We start from the raw sequence: 22,154 nt of genomic DNA on the forward strand, positions 1-22,154 counted from the left end.
AATCCATGTTAGCTGGTTTTTGAAAATAATGAGAATTTTGCTTTTGTAGGTGATAAAACGAATGATAAAATGTTGTTCTTTGCTGAACTGCCACACACAGGTTAGTTTATATTATTATGAAGTTGTTTTATTTTCACGTATGTTAAGAGTTTATAATAAATATAAAGCATTGAACTAGAAATGAGCTTTTATTTTCCATATCAAAATCACTTAGGGTTTGTAAGAGTTCAGCATATTCTTTAAATTTTTAAAAATAGTTTATAGAATGTCAACTAAAATGAAAGTATGAATTAAAAACATTGACCTTTAAACTTCCTAAGTGGGGAAAAAAAGCATCAAGTTTTTAAAGATACTCTAGATTAGAAATGTGCATTAGTCATTAGGGAAATGCAAATGAAAACCATGAGATACCACTTCCTACCCACTGGGATGACTGTAATCTAAAGACATCTAATGTGTTGTTGAGGATGTGGGGAAACCGGTACCCTCATATGTTGCTGGTAGGAATGTAAAATGGCATAGCATCAAAATGGTGTAGCCTCAGGAAGACAGTTTCCCAGTTCTTCAAAAAGCTAACCCTAAGAATTACTATATGACTCAGCAGTTCCACTCCTAGGTGTATACCCAAGAAAACTGAAAACATAGGTCCAGAGAAAAAGTTGTACACAAGTGTTCATAGCAGCTTTATTCATAATAGCCAAAAAGTAGAAACAACCCTAATGTCCATCAAATGATCAATGACTAAACACAATGTGGCATATCCATGCAATGAAATATTACTCAGCCATAAAAAGGAATGAATTATTGTTACATGCTATAGTATGGCTGAACCTTGAAAGATTATGTTAAGTGAAAGAAGCTAGACACAAAGGGCTGCATAGTCTTTGGTTCCATTCATATGAAATGTTCAGAGTAGGCAAATCTATGGAGACAGAGTAAATTACTGGTTATCAGAGACTTGAGGTGAGAAGGAATGGAGAGTGACTGCTCATGAACTTTTTTGGGGGAAGTAATGAAAATGTTTTGAAATCACATAGTGGTGATGGTTGTACAACTTGACTATAGTAAAAACCACCAGATTGGGTACTTTGAGAAGGTAACTTTTATGGTTTGTGAATTAAATCAATAAAAACTAGTTTTTATAGAGATGGACATTATGACCTGCATGAAATAGACATTTTCTATGTTAAGCAGACTGGCAGCCTAAATTTTGCCAAAACAAGCTTCTGTACTTGCCAGCTGTGAAAGGTTTAATTGCACGCTCTGTATGTCCTTGAATGTCATGACACTTTTGCTTGGCAGTTTTCCACCCCTTCAGTTCAGTTTTCTGAACTGGCTTTTTGCCAGCTTCTCATTCAAACAAAGCTCTAAAAATTTGTGGTTTTAGGTCACTGATGAAGAAAATATTGGTCAGACAGACACGTGTACAAAGGTTTTTGAAATTAAAATCGGATGGAATCCATAAATATGAGCTGATTCGATGTGATCTCTAAGGCTTCTTAAAGATTATATTCTTATAAGAAGATTACCCTGTAAAACCAAACTGTCATGACTTGAAACCATTTTCAAATCTTTGTAAATGATTTGTAGGTGGCCATTTTATGTCAGTTCCTCAGAGAAATTGACTACAAAACAGCGTTTAAATCTCTGCAAGAACAAAACAGGTATGAATACTTTTTAAAAAAAAATAATGAGGTCAACATTTTTCTGCTTAAGAAGTAACTGAATTCTGTCTTTCAGTCATGATGCTATGGATTCCTACTATGACTACATATGGGATGTTACCATTTTGGAATACTTGACTTGTATCCTTTCATCAGTGTGTGATGTTAGAATGTTAAATGATGTTATTTTTGTAAATTAAAGGAGTATTTAATATCGTATGTTTTCCAAATCAAAACTGCAAATGAGTTGAGATTCTCTGTTTAATACTATCAGATTTTTCTTAACTGATTCATTAGATCTTCATCATAAAAGAGGAGAAACAGATAAAAGACAAATTGCAGTAAGTTACCTTATGCCTTTCTTCAGTGATATACTTAGTTTCCAGAATATTAAACAATTGTTAAGATGTGAACCAACGAAAGATAGTGTGCCTAGTTACTGCCAGAATTTGATTATCAGTGTTTACTTTATAAAAGATCCTTTGATAATTTTAGCTGTTCCATCTCATTATACATTATTTTAAAATGTTAGATCATGTCATTTCTCAGCTCCAAACCTTCCAGTGGCTTCTTATCTCACACACAGTTAAGTCTTACAATACACAACTTGACCTCTAGCTTAACCACCTAACTTTCCTCCTTGCTAATTTCTGCTACAACAGTACCCCTACTGTTGTTTGAACAAGCCAAGAACATTCACTGCCTACGAAGGGCCTTTGAAATTTTCTCTTCCAAGAACATCCAACTTCCCTCAGATCTTTTCTCAATTAATCATCCTTTCCTGATCATCTTATAAAGTAACAATTTCTGCTTCCTTTTTCCCTCCAGCACTCTTATTTCTTTTTACATTTTTCTCTGGGACACTTATCAACATCTGACATACTGTATATTTACTTATTAGTTATTTCCCCATGAGGGAAAGGACTTGTTTTGTCATAGTTGGTACCTAGAATGGTGCTTGGCACATATTAGGTGCTCCAGAATCACTGATTAGATGTGTTTTTTTTTTTTTTTGAGACAGAGTCTTGCTCTGTCACCAGGCGCCAGGCTGGAGTACAGTGGCGCGATCTCAGCTCACTGCAACCTCTGCCTCCCGGGTTCAGGCAATTCTGCCTCAGCCTCCTGGGTAGCTGGGACTACAGGCGCGCACCACCACGCCCAGCTAATTTTTTTTGTATTTTTAGTAGAGATGGGGTTTCACCATGTTGGCCAGGATAGTCTCAATCTCTTGACCTTGTGATCTGCCCGCCTCGGCCTCCCAAAGTGCTGGGATTACAGGCTTGAGCCACCGTGCCTGGCCTAGATGAATTATCTAAATTTGATATATGGGCCAAAACATTTTAAATTGTACGGCCATATTTACTTGTCTAACATTTACTGCAGCAGTATCACCACAGGTATTTTCTTTGCTCTTTTACTTATATTAATAAATGCTCTTTATTAAGTCTTTTAAACTTTGTTCTTGGACTAATGTGTATGTCCATTGTTTAGAAGAAACAAATAATAACAGCACTTAAAAGGAAAAAAGACATGAATGCCAGTTCCACTTGATTGGAGGCTATTCATTCTCCCTTTTCTAATTTACCCGGAGCTGGAAGGTCAATATTGAAAAGTTTTCTTAGCTCCCCTTTGCTATTTCCAAACCACTTCTACTTGCATCATTTTTGAGACCCTTATTCTTTGAAGCATATACCTTCCTTACTAGCTCATGTAAGCATCTGGTTGTTCCTCTACATGTGTCGAAAGATGTGATGAATTTACCTGTCACCCTGAGCTTTACAAGTCCTTGCCAGCCTCAGCTCTGTGGAGTGTCATCTTTACTCTGTACCAGCCACTCACACTCAAAGCCATGTCTTATTGTCAGTCACAACTGTTCTACGTATGATCTTATACTGCAACCCCACTCTCTGTCCATAACCTATCCTCTTCTTACTTCCTGGCTTTCAAGGCCTTCATGCTCTGAGATGTTCAGGTTTGTGACTTTGTTACCCCAGTCATTCCCTTCCATCTTCCCTTGTCTACCCATCTTGAGTATGGTAAATACCATTTTGCACACAGATACTGACTCAGTTGGCCCAAAGTGGATCATGGAATCCAATTTTTAAGTTTCCCAGGTAGTGTGATGATAAACCAGGCTTGGGAACCCCTGCTATGATAGAACTACTCTTGATCAGTATTTTTAGCATCTTTACTTTATCCTTTACCTCACCTGGGAAAGCCCTAGCCCTGCATAAGTTCAGTATTTTATGTTTTATTTTCTTGGGTCACTGAGACTATTGGAAAAAGTCCTATAACTAGGCCAGCAGGACATACTGGTGCCATTCCCAAACCAGACTCCAACCTTAGTTGGCTCCTCAGCTTTTTTGTTTCACCTGTCACTAGTCGGTGGTCCACATTCTCTTTGGGGACTCTTGGACGTTCCTGTTAAGCCCCTGTCCTCTCTCTGCCTTTTCTATTCTAACTTCTTTACCTATTCTGTGCTTGGGATACACCAGTGAAGACTGACCAGGCCCTGTCCCCATGGATGTTACAGACTTAGGAATGGTGACCTTGTGAGAGCTGGCTTCATATTCCTATTTCATTCTCTGCTTTGTGCCTTTAAAATAATCTACAGCTGTATTCATTGTTAAGCCCACTATTTAGCCAGTAAAAGAGGTTGATGAAGGCAAATTTTTATGCTTTGAATTCTCTCCCCTCAGTAACCTTTTAATGAGTTATTTGATTTCCTATATTGTCAACCTCTCCCATGGCCTATAAAAGATTTCATCCTACTACAGGTTTGTGCTGTCTGTGCCTCCACTTCTAGCCCTCTCATCCCTCTCTGCCTAGCTTATGAAGCTCTTCAACCCATCAGTTTGACTTCTGCCATCACTGCTCCTAACTTTTCTCTCAAGAACCACCAAATGCCAGATCCAGTGGATACTTTTCAGTTATTTTCCTGATTACATCTCCTTCCTTTTGAAATTTCTTTATTCTTCTGGCTTCTCTGATCACTATTTTAATCCACTCTTGGTTTTAATTACTGTCTACATGGAGTGTATTACTTCTCTCAAATATCTGGCTCCTATTCCAACTTCTATCTCACTTTGGATTTTTATAGCCAGTTGTCTTTGGGATACTTGGTTTGTTTGAAACAACTCTGGTTATACTCTACTACCAACTTTTGCCACATGCATTCCTTCATATTGAAATGGCATCATCCAGCAATTTCTCCTATTCCCTGACTTCCCATACCTGATGATCGTACCTGAATAGTCATTTCTCTCTTCAAGCCATGTATCAGAAGTCTTGTTGTTTAAGGAAATGCTAGGCTGGGCGCAATGGCTCACTCCTGTAATTCCAGAACTTTGGGAGGCTGAGGTGGGTAGATCACCCGAAGTCAGGAGTTCGAGAACAGCCTGGCCAACGTGGTGAAACCCTGTCTCTACTAAAAGTACAAAAATTAGCTGGGTGAGGTGGCAGGCATCTGTAATCCCAGCTACTCGAGAGGCTGAAGCAGGAGAATCACTGGAAGGTAGCGGTGAGCCAAGATTGCGCCATTGCACACCAGTCTGGGTGATAAGAGCGAAATTGTCTCAGAAAAAAATTTTTTTTTAAATCTATAGATTTTGAGATTCTAAACTATGTATATTTAAGTTGGTTGAGGCACTATATTCCACTATAGTGCTGAGCAAGTAGTTATTTTTGCACATTAAGAAGTGGAGCCCGGGCTAGATGCAGTGGCTCATGCCTGTAATCCTAGCACTTTGGGAGGCCAAAGCAGGCAGATTACCTGAGGTCGGGATTTTGAGACCAGCCTGACCAACATGGAGAAACCCTGTCTCTACTAAAAATACAAAATCAGCCAGGTGTGGTGGTGCATGCCTATAATCCCAGCTACTTGGGAGGCTGAAGCAGGAGAATCACTTGAACCCAGGAGGCGGAGGTTGCAGTGAGCTGAGATTGTACCATTGCACTCTAGCCTCGGCAACAAGAGCAAAACTCCATCTCAAAAAGACAAAAAAAAAAAAAGTGGAGCCCTAGTTTAGTTCTAAAAAATAGTCAAATAAATTTACATGAATTAAGGTAATTCCATAAACTATGGCTGAGTCCATTTTTCCTTCAGTGGCCCTAGTCAATCTTTTAAATTTTTTCCAAGACTCTTGGGTTTTACAATTAGAGGTTCAGTTAATCATTAAAAACCTTAGTGTTGTTAGCATGTAGGTAGCTTTATATTACTTGTACCAACAAAACTTAATTTTTGACAGACCTCTAATAACCTCACTTTTCTGTTTTGGAAGATAAAAGCTATCGGCCAGACAGAGTTGAATGCAAGCAATCCAGAAGAAGTGTTACAGCTGGCAGCGCAGAGAAGGAAAAAAAAGTTTCTCCAAGCAATGGCAAAACTTTACTTTTAAGCAGTTTAATTTTTTTAACTTTTATTTTTTAAACAAACAAACAATGGGCTAAAAATAAACAGTATTAAAAGGTTAAGTTTATATAATACATATGTACACATTTAGTGGTGTTTTCTTCTCAAAATACTGAAACAAATATTAGTTTAAAAACAAACTATACAGAAGACTTCATAATAGCTTAAATTTATAATTTCTTCAAATGGAGAAGAGACTCATATCAGATAACAAAATAAACTAGCAATCTAGTTTTCTAATTAAATCTACTTTATGAGGCTGGATTTTGTAATAAAAAGCTAATTTAAAATATGTAGAAGTAGCCTATGTACAGCAAGTTTTTGTGTCTTAATAAATAGATTTCTAGGAGTCAGTATATATTTAATACTCTTCTTCCTTAAGAAAATAGAAGTTTAGGTCAAGTGTTAAGCTTTTATCACTTTGACACTGTCCTTATCTCACAATGTAGGAATTTAGAAAGGACCTTAACAGTTTTACAAACATAAATAAAGCCTTAGTCACACTAAAATGATTTAGGGATATCTTAGAGTAATAAAGTGACTTCCTCATATAAATAGTTTGAAAGGGTAATTAAGTTTTTCACCCAAATTGTGATATACAAAAAGGTTATTATCAAGCAACCTACATGTCAATAAAGCCCCACATAGGAAGGAGCCACAGCATTTATCTTGTTTATAATTTCTTTGGTACTCCCACTGTTTAGAGCACAGGTTGAAGACCATGTTCATCTAAGCCTTATTAAAAAAATGTGTTATGGCAAGGCAAATAAACTAGTTAAAAAACATTAAATTTCACCATTTGTAGAAATTCAAGTTTTATAATAGCTTGCTATAGCAGCTATGAATTAGTCACCTTATTACAAAACTAAACCTTTGTAAACAAACAAGTTTAATTTTCAAGAACCAAATTGCACTAGTCAAGAGTGTAGGAATTTTGAGAATCTAACAACTAGATTCAAAGTACTGTATCATTTAGTATACCCTTTAAGGTAGCACTTACCCAGTCCAAAACTCCAATGGTAAAATTTCGAGTTTATCAAGATAAACACAGTAACACTGGATCAAAGGAAAAACATTGCTATGGTATAAAATGTGGCTGGCTTCTATCCAGTAAACCTTGGAAATGAAGTCACATCTTTGTAAACAAGTCCTGCTGTTTCTTTAACAGCTAACATAGGAATTAATTATGTTCTTTAGTGCCAATTTTAAGTTTTAAAATCAAAGAATGGCAGTGTAACTTCTGAATTGGCTAGGACAATCACAACACTATTTTCTTGTAAAACTTGAGTAGTTCAGTGATAGCAGTTTTACCCAATACTTTGTGAATTCCAACTTGTTTGCTTAGTTATCTTCTTTAGTGTTTTCCTGGTGGTTTTTCGGTGCTCTTCGGTGGTGTCATAATGCCTCCATTGCACACTGGTGACAACTGTCCCCTTTTTCTGAAGGTGTTTATGTAGTTTACTTCTTCCTATACACGGGAAGAAATCATGCACTGATTTCGTAAAACAAAGTCAAACCAGACTTCTGGGTACTTATTTGAGATTATTTAGGCCTAATAGTCTTATGTCTTTGCAAATGTGAATGGTCATATTCTGAAAGTTTTTGTAATGCTATATACATTTTTTAACTTATGTAGACTGTTGGCATGGATCTTGAGACACTTCACAAATCTTGCTTTGATTTCAAAGTAATTCTATTAACTTTTCTACATTTTGAAATCATTTTGCCTTTGCCCATTAGAACTTTCTTTCCCCTGACCATCGTATATAACTGCCTAAAGGAGTACTCTATTCCGACCATCAGTTTCAGTGACTTACTAGATTCAAATAGCAAAGCCAACAAACTCCAAAAAAAGAAAAGAAAAACATACCAGCATAGCCAGGTAACTTGTATGTGTCTGGATATTATGTCTGTCTTCCATGGGAATCTTCTTAAAAGTCTTCAGCTTCACTGGACTAGTACTTTTTACTACATTGACAAAAGGTACCATCCAATCTACACATTCTGAAATACTGTCCCACTCCAAACCTAAATAGAAAAAAGAAGTTAGAAAAGCATGAAGGGTGTACATCAGAAACTCTCATCTCAAACTATATGACTGTGTTGAAGGGAAAAAGGACTTCAGAACTTCTTAACCAGTACCTTCTACATGAAACTGAAATGGTCAAATCCCAAACAACTCTTAAAGCAGAACTATAATGTTGATTTGTTCCAAATGTATTTAAATTCCATTTGGTCTTCTCGTTTATAGATACAGAGTATTGGAAAGTACTTTCAACAGAAAGGAAGATAATCACTGAATAGCTAATTTTTTCTGCCAAAGTTTTAAATCCATGTTTAGCAGAATGTTAAAAGTTCAGACTATAGTCCCATTAGAAGTTGTGAAAAAGTAAGACTACAGAGTCTTACCTGAGGCTTTCTTAACCACTTCAATGGAGGTAAAATGGCACAAGGCAGCAGCAGTCAATATTCTGTACTGGAACTCTAATGAATCAATGGCTAGAATACACAGATCTAAAAGCTAACAAAGGAAAAAAAAAAGCACAAGCAATTTAGGAGAAGGATGAGTACTAAATGTCTCTTGCTGAAACTTTAGGGATCTAGAGATAAATAAGCCACCAACCTGAAGGAAGTAGACAAGGAAGGATTGTTGCAATACAGTGTGACATGTACTAGCAGGAAGGGCACCTAATCCAGATTGGAAAAGATAGTTATGGCCTCAAGTTGCCATAAAAGAGTCTTATAAGGTAGCCAGGAAGATTGGGAGGCAGAGAATGTTCTAGGTATAGGAACATCACTTGGAACTCAGTTCACAGTAGTTCAGAACTCCTAAGATGAAAAATACGAAATAAGCAAGGAGTACCTTTTCCTTCATTTCTTATCAAGGATGAGGGGTGGTGGCTAGAGGCATGGTCTACATTGGATCACAAAGGGTCTTTAAGAAGTCAGAACATAGGTTGATTCTTGTAGTTTTACTGGAAGATTTTTAAATCAAAGTTCCATTTTAAGAAAGATACCTTCTTAGAATGGAATGAAGCAGACAGATTAGAAGGAAACATCGTTGTTAAGCAGTGAGATTAGTTAAAAGGCTGTATAATCCAGGCAATAAGAGAGCTGAACAAGTAGCAATGGAATGGTATAGTATAAAAGGGCTAGATTTCATAGATTTGAGATGATACTTATGTAGTGGAATTAAACTTCACATCTGTTTGTCCTCATTGGTCCAGAATGTAGGATAAATGGGAGAAGAGTTGTGAATTTGAAGTGAAATATTACTATTATATACTCTAGAAACTCCACATTGTTTATCAGCTTATCAAAGATTTACCCTGTTAAAAGGATATAGCTGCCTAAGGCAATTTGGGATGTGAGGAATTCCGGATGAAAAAATTAAGCTTTTATAATAAAAAGTTTTACAAAATAAACCAATTCTAGTATATACTTAAAGTTAGTTATCCAATTTTGAGTATTCATAACATGCTAGATTTAAGCAGCACTGCCCACAAATTTTAACCTAGGTGACCTAATACTCCTCCTCAAATGTCTTCCCTATGTTAGATTTTCACATCCCACACAGAATGAGAATGTAGATTTTCTTCACTTGTTATATGGCAGATACAGCAGCCTTAAGCTTACTTACTAGAGATAAGAAAGAATGGGATCTCTTCTTTTTTTTTTTTCTTCTTAATTTTTTGAGATGGAGTCTTGCTGTTGCTCAGGCTGAAGTGCAGTGGTGCGATCTTCGCTCACTGCAACCTCTGCCTCCCAGGTTCAAGCAATTCTGCCTCAGCCTCCCAAAAGTAACATGTTGGCCAGGCTAGTCTCAAAATCCTGACCTCAAGTGATCTGCCTGCCTCAGCCTCCTAAGTGCTGGCATTACAGACCTAAGCCACAGCACCCGGCCAAGTCGTCCTCCTCTACTTACTTACTTTGCTAAATACGCCAGCCTAGAAAAGTTGAATTTATATTCTAAAAAAAAGGTATAACAAAGTAATTTTAATTCTAATATTTAACTTAGATAGGTACTCTATGTATCCAAATGCAAAGACATCATACAGAATAATTATGCCATTATAAAGCTTAAACACAACTGGCTAAAAAATACTTTCCCCCCATTTTATATCCAAAAGAGATACTTTAATAAAGTGTAAGGACTTTGTTTTCTAGAAATATTAAGCAACATAAACATTGGGGACAGAACTTTATACATCAAAAGTTTTGGTTTAGAATTAAGGGGTGAATTCAGTATGTCATTACTTTGTGGTATAGCCTATTTAAGACTATATATGCATTAAAACCTGTAATAATAACATTACCATTTAATCAATAAAAATGTCAGTACCTGAGCTATTTGAATGAATGTTTCCTGAGAATACTGAGGTAGAAGAACTTTAGGAGCATCTTTAAGAGCATCAACTTGGAGAAAAAGATTTAGCCAGGAGATGACTGTTACAGGACAAAGTTCCCATTTTAAAGCCTGTTAACAAAATGTTAAAATTCCTGTTAATGAATGTAAACATATATACCACATTATATAGTAGAGTTTAGAGATTAATTCCCCATCCAACCATAACCATTGTCAATATTTTGATGCATTAACCTCTTAGAATTGGATCCTAATACAAATCTCAGTTTTGACTTTTTACATTGTATTTGAGATTTGATCACTTAGTAACAGTTTCTTTTTTTGCAACTAGGAAAACATAATTATTATTACCTTTAATATAATGAGTTCCATCTTTAAGATATCCTCTTCACTGCAAGCACCATCAGTGACATAAGCAAACTCTTGGAGTTTAGGAGCGTAGATTTCCTTTAAATTATAATTTTTTTATGAGCACAATTGAGATAGAAATTAAAAGAACCACAAATGTTCCTCAGTTTACAATGGGGTTACATCCCAATAAACCAAACAATTGTTTAAGTAGAGAGTGCATTTTCTTTTTCTTAGAGAAATAACTAAAAAAAGTGCATTTTCTTTTTTTTTTGAGATGAAGTCTCGCTCTGTTGTCAGGCCGGAGTACAGTGGCACTATCTTGGCTCACTGCAACCTCCACCTCTCAGGTTCAAGCCTTCCGCTGCCTCAGCCTCCTGAGTAGCTGGGACTACAGGCACTCGCCACCATGCCTGGCTAATTTTTTTTGTATTTTAGTAGAGACGGGGTTTCACCATGTTGGCCAGGATGGTCTCAATCTCCTGACCTCATGATCTGCCTGTCCCGGCCTCCCAAAGTGCTGAGATTACAGGCATGAGCCACCACACCCAACCTTTTTTTTCTTTTTGAGGCAGTCTCACTGTCGGTCAGGCTGGAGTGCAGTGGCGCAATCTTGGCTTACTGCGACCTTTGCCTTCCAGGTTCAAGTGATTCTTGTGCCTCAGTCTCCCGAGTAGCTGGGTCCCAAGTAGCTGGGTTACAGGTATGCATGACCACACCGAGCTATTTTTTGTATTTTCACTAGAGACAGGATTTCACCATGTAGGCCAGGCTGGTCTCGATTCCTGACCACAAATGATTCGCCCACCTCAGCCTCCCAAAGCACTGAGATTACAGGCGTGGGCCACTGCACCCGATCAGGAAGTGGATTTTCAACTTAGAATATTTTCAACCCATGCAGACATTGCCCTGTTGTATGTCAAGGAGCATAATGCATGCAGGTTATTTTTCAACCATTATAAAGTCAAACCATGGTAAGTAGGGGACCGTCTATATATACAAATCACATATAGGCTTCAGATTTAAGAACAGCCTCACTAAGTAATTGTAAATCTTAGTAAAACAGTTCTACTATAGTCAAAACCTTATTAAGATATTTTCATATCTAGGTATCTAAATTAGCAACTATGTTGATTATTGAAACTTCATAGAATTGACTTTGAATTTTCATTAATACAACTAGAGTATCTTAAGTCATTACAGTTAAAAAACAGCCAAACTTGTTTTAAAATTGCCTAATATGTTGGTCAGATCAAAAGGAGACACCCTGCCTGGTGCACTGCAGCAGCTCACACCTATAATCCCAGCACTTTGGGAGGCCGAGGTGGGAGGATCACCTGAGCCCAGGAGTTTTAAGACCAGCATGAGCAACATAGAGAAACCTTGTCTCTACAAGAAAAAATAGCCAGGCATGGTGGTGCATCCCTGTAGTCTCAGCTATTCCAGAGGCTGAGGTGGGAGGATCGCTGTAGCCAGGAAGACTGTGGCTGTAGTGAGCTGTGATAGTGTCACTGTAACCAGCCTCGTTGACACAGCAAGACCCTGTCTCAACAAACAAAAACCAAAAAAAACCCAACAAATAAGATCTAGAAACTAAAAATATTTCCTTTACCCTAGTACAAAAATACGGTTAATCGAAAAATACATCATGCAGTTTGGCTAACAGGTCTGTTTTAGCACTCCAGAGAAGTAGAATCATCAAAGGATTAGAAGACGTGTCTCCCACATAGAACAGGCTAAAAGACCAGGATTTCAGTCTAGAAAGTTGGCTAAAACAGTGTAATTCCAAGTAAGGATAGACTGAGTACAAATTTATGTGCCAAATTCAGCAGATTTGGGGATGGCTCTTAAAGCTCAAAAGACATTTTTTAAAAAAATACACTTAAAAAATTAATATCACAGTCCCTCTCTTACTCTCAAAATGATATCATCTATGAAAGTTTTAGATGAAAGTATTAATGATATCCATCATGTATTAAGAAAAGTAAATTGAGCTTATGCGAAGGAAAATCTTAAGAAAGGAGTTGCCTTCTCTTATGGCAGCACCATTGGATATAAAAATATTGGGCTGGATAAACCATTATTCTAATCCACAGTATTCATTTCATTTTATTAACTGTTTAGTTTTCAAAGGTCATTTTATTCAATACAAATGCTATAATTATGTATATAAATAGAGCAGCAATATGTTTCATTTGGCAGAATGAGCCATGGGACATTTCACCTATATACTAATCCCAGAATCTAAAGAGACTTGTAATAAGGCTCAGACATTACAGAGGGAACTATGATAATTTATCATTCATCCCTGTGATAATGTTCAGAAAATGTACTGAGAAACAAAAACATTCACTTTCCTAAGGAGTTAATATAAAACATGGTATTCTCTGGGATTAATATGTTGATTTAAAAAAAAGTTTGGGATAAATGTATCTAAGGATAAACTTTGAAAACTTACCTCAAGTTTGGAAGCAATGAATAATGAGGTAATTCCAATGAGTTGAAGCATATTTTTATTTATATCCTTTTGTGTCAACATAAATCTATCAAAAAAGTCTTGTGCAAGATAAAATGTTTCCCTATGCAGTGTGTATACTTCACATACCTAGAGAAGAACATTTAAATATTATCCTCTGAATTTCTCCAAATTAGAAAGTCATTTCTTAGCACTTCAGACTTTACACTTAAGCCAAACTGATAGCAAAGCTAAGACAGGAAAGGAAAAAAGAAACTAACATGAACTATTAGGATAAACAAATCTATTACCACATTTACTAGTTTCATAGTTTTTTTAAAACATCATTTATTTTTCATATTTTACTGCACTGGTTAAGAATTATTGAAAGATACTGAAGGGTTAACATTGGTGATAAAATCTTATCCTTTGTTTCTGATTTTAATGGGAATTGCCCTGATGCTTTACTACTGTTACTAGTAATAATAAATAGTATCTGTCATTTCCACACTTATAGGGAAAGCTTTTAATTCTCACAGTAACTCTGTAAGTAGGTACCGTTATCGACATTTTGGAGGTGAGAAAATAGAGATACATACCAGAGTTCTTTTTTTTTTGGAGACAGGGTCTCACTTTGTCACCCAGGCTGGAGTATGCAGTAGTGGCACTGTAAACTCCTCTCCCGAGTTCAGGCAATTCTCCTGCCTTAGCCTCCTGAGAAGCTGAGATTACCAGCGTGTGTCACCATGTCAGACTACTTTTTTGTATTTTTAGTAGAGATGGGATTTTGCCATGTTGGCCAGCCTGGTCTTGAACTCCTGGCTTCAACTGATTTGCCCTCCTCGGCCTCCGAAAATGCTGGCATTACAGTTATGAGCCACCACACCCGGCCACGTGAGTTTCTAATAATGGATTAAAAAAAAATCTCTGCTGGCTGAGTGTGGTGGCTCACACCTGTAATCCCAGCACTTTGGAAGGCCATGGTGGGCGGATCACTTGAGGTCAGGAGTTTGAGACCAGCCCAGCCAATATGGTGAAACCCCATCTCTATTAAAAATACAAAATTTAGCCAGGCATGGTGGCCCGTGCCTGTAATCCCGGCTACTCAGGAGGCTGAGGCAGAAGAGTCACTTGAACCTGGCAGGCAGAGGTTGCAGTGAGGCAAAATCATGCCATTGTACTCCAGCCTGGGTGACAAAAGCGAAGCTCTGTCTCAAAAAAAAGAATGTTGAATATCAAAAAAATGTCTTTCACATCTGTTTGAGATCTCAGCATTTTTCTCATTTATTGTTAAGGTAATAAATTAATAGATTTTCAAATGTTGAATTAAGTTTGCATTCCTAAACTGAAGAATAAACTAAGACAGGGTAGAGTTCAACATTGCTGGATTTGATATATTCTGTATGCTGTTGCATATGTAATCATATCTAGGCAAAAACAGGAATAAATTGAATAGGGTAGCCACTGGATAAATATCAGTATAACAAAAAGGAAAAAATTGAAAATTAACATAATTGCGCTTAAGTTGATTCCATGATCACTAGACACTCAGAAAAAGTCAAAACCCAGTGCCTTCTTGGGCCCATGATTAAAATCCAATCTTTCCTTCTAGTCAGAATAAGGAAAAAAATGACCTGATGCAAAAGGACAACATTTTATAGTCTTAAAAACTTTCCTAATAGCTTCTGAGAGCTATTCCTGCCATGTGCTACTCCTCCAAAAAGTCTATGGTCTTTTTTCCTGAGAAGGCTTCATCTCTGTCTTAAAGACAGACTATAGAGCAAATATCCAAGAGATGGAGAGAAAATCAGTTTGTCATCAACATAAGTAATTATTTCCTCAATAATAATTTGAGACTTTTTTTTTTTTTTTTCTTTGAGACGGAGTTTCGCTCGTTACCCAGGCTGGAGTGCAATGGCGCGATTTCGGCTCATCGCAACCTCCGCCTCCTGGGTTCAGGCAATTCTCCTGCCTCAGCCTCCTAAGTAGCTGGGATTACAGGCACGTGCCACTATTCCCAGCTAATTTTTTGTATTTTTAGTAGAGAATGCCCAGCTAATTTTTTGTATTTTTAGTAGAGACGGGGTTTCACCATGTTGACTAGGATGGTCTCGACCTCTTAACCTCGTGATCCACCCGCCTCAGCCTCCCAAAGTGCTGGGATTACAGGTGAGCCACTGCGCCTGGCGAGACTTTTTTACAGTTATTATCCAGAGAAAGGGAGTAAGCCTAAACGAGAGAGAATTCTGGCACAAATCTATAGAGGCTTCAGGATCACCATTCCTTTAAATTAGTGGTATAGTATATTTCTCAAAAGAACAGAATAATATTATAAAGAGAAGGAACTTGAAGCATAGAGAGCTCAGGGCTTCCAGATATCCATAGTCTCATTATGGTTTAGAATATAGAAACCAGTATTCCTCATCATCATTTGATTTTGGTAATGCAGAAAAAGACTTCAGAGGGCCCTGAAGCCTAGTTCTAGTTCTTCACTTTGTATAGCAGAATGCAAAACCTAATCAACTATACATTCTATTCACCTTGAGTATCTGTGGCTCCTAGAACAGTGGCCAGTACATAGCAGTATCCACAGATAACAGGAATTCTGAATTGGGTTTAGTTATATGTAGTAGCTTTGTTATGATTTTACTCTTATATGAGAGTCACTTTCCACTTTGGGTGCCATCAACTACAATAAGTACCTCAAAAAAGCTTCCTGGGGATGGAAAATAAACTCAGAGTACATGGAAAGCAAATTTACAGCTAAATATTTTTCCATCATACAGAGAAAGGAAATTTGTATTGCTGGAACATACCTCTAAAAGCCAGTCTAGAAGTACGGACCTCATCTGTGGTTCCAAGTCAGAATGTAGAACTTCAAAATGTTTGTCATGAACATATCTGCTCTCCTTTTTTAACATGTTTAGCCAGACTTCCTTTGAACATCCCCAGCTATGGAAAGAGAGAAAAACAAAACATATATATATATATATATATATATATATTTGAGACAGAGTCTTGCTCTGTTGCCCAGGCTAGAGTACAGTGGCACAATCTTGGCTCACTATAATATCCATCTCCTGGGTTCAAGCGATTCGTGTGCCTCAGCCTCCTAAGTAGCTGGGGGTTATAGGTGCTGGCCACAAAGCCTGGCTAATTTTTGTATTTTTAGTAGAGATGGGGTTTCACCATGTTGGCTGGGCTGGTCTCGAACTCCTGACCTCAAGTGATCTGCCTGGTTGATTCTCAAAGTGCTGGGATTATAAGTGTGACCCACCACAACACGCCAAAAACTGTAATTTAAATTGTGCAATCTATGTAATATACAAGTTCTGTTTCACATAGATAAAATTCAACTTTCAGACACTGAAATCCAATTTTTAATTAGAACTTAGAAGAAGCTCTTAAATTAGAAAAAAAACTCGTACCTTAATTTTTGGAAACCATTTCCTTTGTGTGAATAAACAGAAGCCTGAAATAACACACTGAGAACCTGCACTATGATCATCCAAACCTGCAGATTTCAAGAGAGTGCTTTCTAGTCTCATTTATACTTTATAAAGGTTGCTGTTAAAAGATAACCATGTTGCTCTTCTCCTAAGTGGTCTGAGGTAATCTGTGAAAATAGTTGGCTATTAACTTGACCTGGAAAACCCCACAAAATCATGCAAATCAAGAGGTTCAGGGCCGGGCGCGGTGGCTCAAGCCTGTAATCCCAGCACTTTGGGAGGCCGAGGCGGGTGGATCACGAGGTCAAGAGATCGAGACCATCCTGGTCAACATGGTGAAACCCCGTCTCTACTAATACAAAAAATTAGCTGGGCATGGTGGTGCGTGTCTGTAATCGCAGCTACTCAGGAGGCTGAGGCAGGAGAATTGCCTGAACCCAGGAGGCGGAGGTTGCGGTGAGCCGAGATCACGCCATTGCACTCCAGCCTGGGTAACAAGAGCGAAACTCCGTCTCAAAAAAAAAAAAAAAAAAAAAGAGGTTCAAATCTTTGTGTTCACTGTAAGAACACTTATGACTGTAGCCTACAGGAGTTGATGCATTTTGCCCTTCAGTATTTAAAAAAAAAAAAAAAGAACACTTATGAAACTGCCCAGGCCATCAAGGATATGCATATTAAAAAAACCACGAAGTGGCTGGGCGCAGTGGCTCACTCCTGTAATCCCTGCACTTTGGGAGGCTGAGGCAGGTGGATCACTGAGGTCAGGAGTTCGAGACCAGCCTGACCAATATGGTGAAATCCCGTCTCTACTAAAAATACAACAACAAAAAAAATTAGCTGGGCGTGGTGGCGCACGCCTGTAATCCCATCTACTCAGGTAGCTGAGGCAGGAGGATTGCTTGAACCTGGGAGGTGGAGGTTGCAGTGAGCCGAGACTGCGCCACTGTACTCCAGCCTGGGGAAAAGAGGAAGACTCTGAACTTAAGGGTTTAGATGTAGATTCTCTGGTCATTGAGCATCTCGAAGTGAACAAAGCACCTAGGATGTGCTGACGGACCTACAGAGCTCATGGTTGGATTAACTCATACATGATCTCTCTCTGCCACATCGAGATGATCTTTAGTGAAAAGGAACAAATTGTTCCTAAACCAGAAGAGGAGGTTGCCCAGAAGAAAAAGATATCCCAGAAGAAACTAAATAAACAAAAACTTATGGCTCCGAAATTCAGCATTAAAATAAATGCAATTAAAAGTTTAAAAAAAAAAAAAAGGCGCACACCTGTAATCTCAGCACTTTGGGAGGCCAAGGCGGGCTGATCACGAGGTCAAGAGATAGAGACCATCCCAAGAAACAAGAGGTGTTTGGCCAGCAAAAAAAAAAAAGAGATAGAGACCATTCTGGCCAAAATGGTGAAACCCTGTCTCTACTAAATACACACAAATTAGCTGGTCATGGTGGTGCACACCTGTAGTCCCAGCTACTTGGGAGGCAGAGGTTGCAGTGAGCTGAGATCAGGCCACTGCACTCCAGCCTGGCGACAGAGCAAGAATGTCTCAAAAAAAAAGTTTTCTTAAGAGCAATAGGAAAAAGTTAAATATGTAAAGCATGTGATCACCGTCAAGAGAAGTCTCAATCACCTCTATAGCAGGGTCACCTGTGGGGTGGGTAAGGCAGGACAGAGTGCAGGGAAAGGGATTGGTAAGTTTAGATGTCTGATTCCATTAACTTGCTTATTAAAGCCAAGCATAAATTAAATACACTACATGTTTTGTATAAGCTATACCTCTTAGTTATACTCACGAACTAGAAAAAAAAAGCATAGACCTTACTATGAAATAAATAGGGTTGATAGATTAATTGAAAAAGCTTCCTTTGAGTTGAAACTGCAAGAAATAAGAATAAAAATTTTACAGGAAAAAGCTGAACATGTAAAAATGCTTCCAATCTTAACAAAAAATTCAGTCCTATTAAGTCTTTACTCAGCAAGCAAATGAAAATAACTTTATAGAATCTATGTTTTAAATACCCCTATCATTTGCAAACAACCCTACTATCAGAAAAAATGATACATGCTTAAATGTTAGTAAACAATTTTTACAACTTTTTCTATTTTATAATGACAGCAAAAGACAAAATAATGCCATGTATTAAATTGGCACAATTTTGTATCTTTGAAATAAAATTACTGAAATTTTTCTTACCTTAAATCAGGCAAAGGCGAAGGATTAATAAAAAGATTTTTAAATCTGTAATTTGTAAATCTGGAGAAATCACTTGTTCCTATTTCTTTGTGAGGTGTTTCAATGATAATGCAAGGACTGATCCCCCCAGATAATACAGGTGGCCAACAATTCTGTCAAAAAAAAAAAAAAAGAAAAGAAAAATATCAATTTGTGCAAGGGAAACCTTAGGTTTTTGTCATGGATCTTTCATAAATGAAAGCTAATACGTCTAAAGAATCTGTAATTTTAGCTAACATAGATGGCAATATAGCTAATTTGACATTCATATTTTATAAACAACTCATATAGCTCATGTTAATTTTTATAAAGAGTAACAGGATGTTTTAGACAACAAAATGCAATTCTGGTAATAGAAGACGCTAGGTGTTGAAGGAGGAAAGTAATAAAATACATCTGTGGTCTAAAATACTAATCACTTTCAACATCATAGAGTTGCAGTTCTCTGTATCTCGCAATAGTAGCAGGGGTTTTTTAAAATAAAAGCCTCTTTTTTAAAAAAAAGAAAAGTTGTCTGCTCTGATACTTTTGAATATTTGAAGGCAAAACCTTAAAACTGGAATCAAGTAGAACCAATTACTTAAAAGATCCTTTTCCCAATAATGCTGGTTTCAAAGGGAATCACTATCTCCAAAGTGCTTTCTGTACAAAAACACATAGGAAGAAGAGACACCAAAGGGCTGCATGCCAGGCTGTCAGTGATCTCACATCCTATTTATGCCCAAGAAGCAGCTATTAGGACCGTCTACTAGAGTCTGCGAGGGAACAAAGAGCAGTATATTGGATAGATTAGGCGGGCCCGGGTGCACCAGGCAGCTCCAAGAGGGAGGGATTTACAAAAAGGAACCAGCTGCTTGAAGGCACTTACTCTGCAGCTGTAGTAGGATTAGGGCACATACAAACCCCCCAAAGATAAGCGCTTTCCTGCTGAACTCTAGGGGCATTAAAAGTGTCAGAGGAATCTATTGAAAAGTAATAAACACATTAAGTCTATTCTTATTCGTCTATCCTCCATTTCCCCCCCCAAAACCACCCAGCCCAGTTCTACATTACCCTAATTTCATACTGATGTTTCTTGGTGACCTCCTCTCTTCTTTTTTTGACATCCTGGAAAATAGAAAAGATCATTGGTAAACTAAAGTCCCAACATGGAATTTCGTTCCTCCCTCTTTCTCCTTAAATCACCTGGGTGGTTTTCCTCTTCTTGGCCTGGATTATTTGGGCTTCTTGGGGGGATTCTGTCTGGCTGGGCTGGGGCTGCTGCTTAGCCTGTAAACGGCTACTGTGGTGGATTTTTAAAAAGGAAATGTAATTAGTAAGTCAAAGGCAGCAACTAATTTGAAACATGTCTCTAAGACAGATAATGTTACCTTCGTCTTGACATTCTCTTCTTTCAGGTGTATAAAACCTCTGAAGGGGGGAGAGGAAAAACCGCAGTCAAGTACATTGTCATTCATATTCTCCAAGTGCCATTAAGACGCTGATTCGGAGGTTTTAGCTCAGTCCCTCGGAAGGGGGCCTGGGCCGTGTGACCCTGCCGTCTTCTGTGCTGTTAGCTAGCTCATGGTAATTCATTTTGGATACACGCCTGCAACTCCTCAACTGAATGTACAGCCGGGACGCGGGTGTCCAAAAATTTACCAAGCACTCCCGGCACCTTGAACGGGCAGGGAAGCACCTCTTCACCAAACGGGTTTTTCTGGGTCTTCCACCCTCTCCCCAGTACACCGAGATTGGGGCTTGGGTAGCGCCCCCACGTCCCGCCTCCCGTCCTGGACGAGCGCAGAGAGGGGGTTGTGGAGGCGAAAGGCTGCGGAGAAGCTGGTTCCGCGCCAATTCGGAGAGCGGCGGTGGCGGGGAAGCAGGGGGCGGAGGAACTGACTGGTGTCACGGCCTCCAGTCTCCTTTCCCTCCTTCCCGGTCCCGACCCCTTACCGCCGTTCGGAGGGGCGCCGGGACCCAAACTCCTGATGGGAGACGGGGGGCACGGAAAGGAGCTAAAGGGGAGACTGGCTTGGCCGGGAACTTTTCTCCCCATGGAGGGGACCCGGCCTCCCATCCTCTCTCCCACGAGATAGGTCCCCAAATGAGGGTGGGATACAGAAGCCCCTAGAATGAGGGGCAGGTCTTCATGCCCCGCCGCTTCCCGGTCCCCTGCCAAGGGTCCTGACAGGGACGGAACGCGGGGACCCATGACCCCCAGTCGCCTAGTTCTCAGCCCTCCCGTATTTCCTCCCTGAGGCTCCCGCCTGCGTAAGGGATCGGCCCAAGTGGGCTTTCTTTCCTCCCGCATCCCCCTTACGCGCAGCAGCAGCTCCTCACCGCCAAACCCGCTACTTCTCAGCTCAGCTGGCGCCGGCGCCAACCCAATATATAGGCCGGGCCGGGCCCGCCCCGCACGCATGCGCCTCAGACTGACACCGCCGGACAGCGCGCTCCCCTCTCCCGCCCGCTGGTCCGTCCGCGCGCCGGCGCGTTGCGCCCTGTCCTCACTAAGCACCCGCCACCCGGAGCGGCCGTGGGGTCGACTCTCCCAGGCTTTCGGTCCCCGTCCACCACGCCCCACGGTGCGGCCGGCGGCGGCTGGGAGACTCTTAGAGGCTCCTTTTCCGCTGCTGGCCTCCCCGCCGCCCAGCTCCCGCATCTCCCGCCAGTTTGCTCTTGCCCTCTCCCACTGCAACTCCTGGGTTTCGGGGCTGTCAGGCTGAGGCTCCGCCCGGGCGCATAACAGGGGGACGCGACTCAGGTGAGCATAGGGTGGCTGGGAAGTGACAGTCCTGGGGCGCACCCTGGCCGTCCCGCCAAGGCCTGAGAGAACCCCAGTCTTTCCTGACCTACGCGGGGAGCCCCCCCAGGGCCCGCCCCTGGGGGAGGAGCGAAGCGTTGACTGACGAGCTGGCCAATGGGAGGCGCGGGCGGCAGCACAACGTGGAGCGGCTGCAGAATGTAAACACCGCGCCACCGCGCGCTAGGCCACGTGCGGCTCTGCGAACCTGGGGGCCGGCCCCACGACCACCCGGAGCCCCCTCCTCCAGTCCTGCGCTGCACGCCCAGGGAAGGCATCTCCAGTCCGCCCACCCGGGTGCGTATCAACCCTGCTTTCCAGCTCCCCCGACCGGGTTTCCCTCCCTATGGATGGGTCGCTCCCCTAGCCCGCTGCCCTGCCCCTGCAATGGCTTCTGGCTGCCACCCCGCAGCCCCCGCGCTGGAAACCCTCGCGC

At 40.0% G+C, this 22,154-nt stretch overlaps 2 protein-coding genes across 6 annotated transcripts in view; one reads left to right on the forward strand and one right to left on the reverse strand.

Moving 5' to 3' along the window:
* The window catches only part of INTS8 (integrator complex subunit 8), a 71,588-nt gene extending 51,100 nt beyond the window's left edge, over positions 1-20,488 (forward strand). The window contains exons 23-27 of one of the 2 annotated variants that reach the window (XM_064384402.1): positions 50-100; positions 1,591-1,664; positions 1,741-1,805; positions 1,962-2,005; positions 5,945-6,149. In XM_064384402.1, the coding sequence (XP_064240472.1) occupies positions 50-100; positions 1,591-1,664; positions 1,741-1,805; positions 1,962-2,005; positions 5,945-6,061 (351 nt within the window). In that variant the 3' untranslated portion in view covers positions 6,062-6,149. Of the gene's footprint in view, positions 1-49; positions 101-1,590; positions 1,665-1,740; positions 1,806-1,961; positions 2,006-5,944; positions 6,150-20,330 lie in introns of those variants that run through there. The other variant, XM_064384403.1, reaches the window with a different exon arrangement.
* CCNE2 (cyclin E2) lies at positions 5,984-21,294 on the reverse strand. Of its 4 annotated transcripts, none has more exons than XM_012467938.2 (12): positions 21,236-21,294; positions 20,304-20,343; positions 20,119-20,215; positions 19,987-20,040; positions 18,895-19,046; positions 16,061-16,196; positions 13,248-13,394; positions 10,793-10,888; positions 10,418-10,552; positions 8,485-8,596; positions 7,946-8,103; positions 5,984-7,543 (listed from the first exon to the last, which is right to left on the reverse strand). In XM_012467938.2, exons 2-12 carry the CDS (start codon positions 20,315-20,317, stop codon positions 7,430-7,432), a joined length of 1,215 nt encoding a protein of 404 aa, XP_012323361.1. In that variant the 5' UTR covers positions 20,318-20,343; positions 21,236-21,294; the 3' UTR covers positions 5,984-7,429. The 4 variants fall into 4 exon arrangements, with proteins under 4 accessions (XP_012323361.1, XP_012323362.1, XP_012323365.1 ...); XM_012467939.2 differs by having other exon boundaries at positions 21,256-21,280; XM_012467942.2 differs by having other exon boundaries at positions 20,119-20,212; positions 21,256-21,272.
* Positions 21,295-22,154: the final 860 nt, after the last annotated feature.

This window comes from Aotus nancymaae, unplaced genomic scaffold (genome assembly GCF_030222135.1).
Source record: "Aotus nancymaae isolate 86718 unplaced genomic scaffold, 86718_ANA_hifiasm-v0.15.2.pri h1tg000036l, whole genome shotgun sequence".
NCBI lineage: Eukaryota > Metazoa > Chordata > Mammalia > Primates > Aotidae > Aotus > Aotus nancymaae.

What these genes read in the sequence shown, in the direction of transcription:
- CCNE2 (XM_012467938.2), bottom strand. An exon ending in TCGCCTTTGCCTGATTTAAG is followed by an intron (nt 16,197 to 18,894) that starts GTAAGAAAAATT and finishes CTCTTTCCATAG; the next exon opens with CTGGGGATGTTCAAAGGAAG. An exon ending in TTCTAGACTGGCTTTTAGAG is followed by an intron (nt 13,395 to 16,060) that starts GTATGTTCCAGC and finishes GTTCTTCTCTAG; the next exon opens with GTATGTGAAGTATACACACT.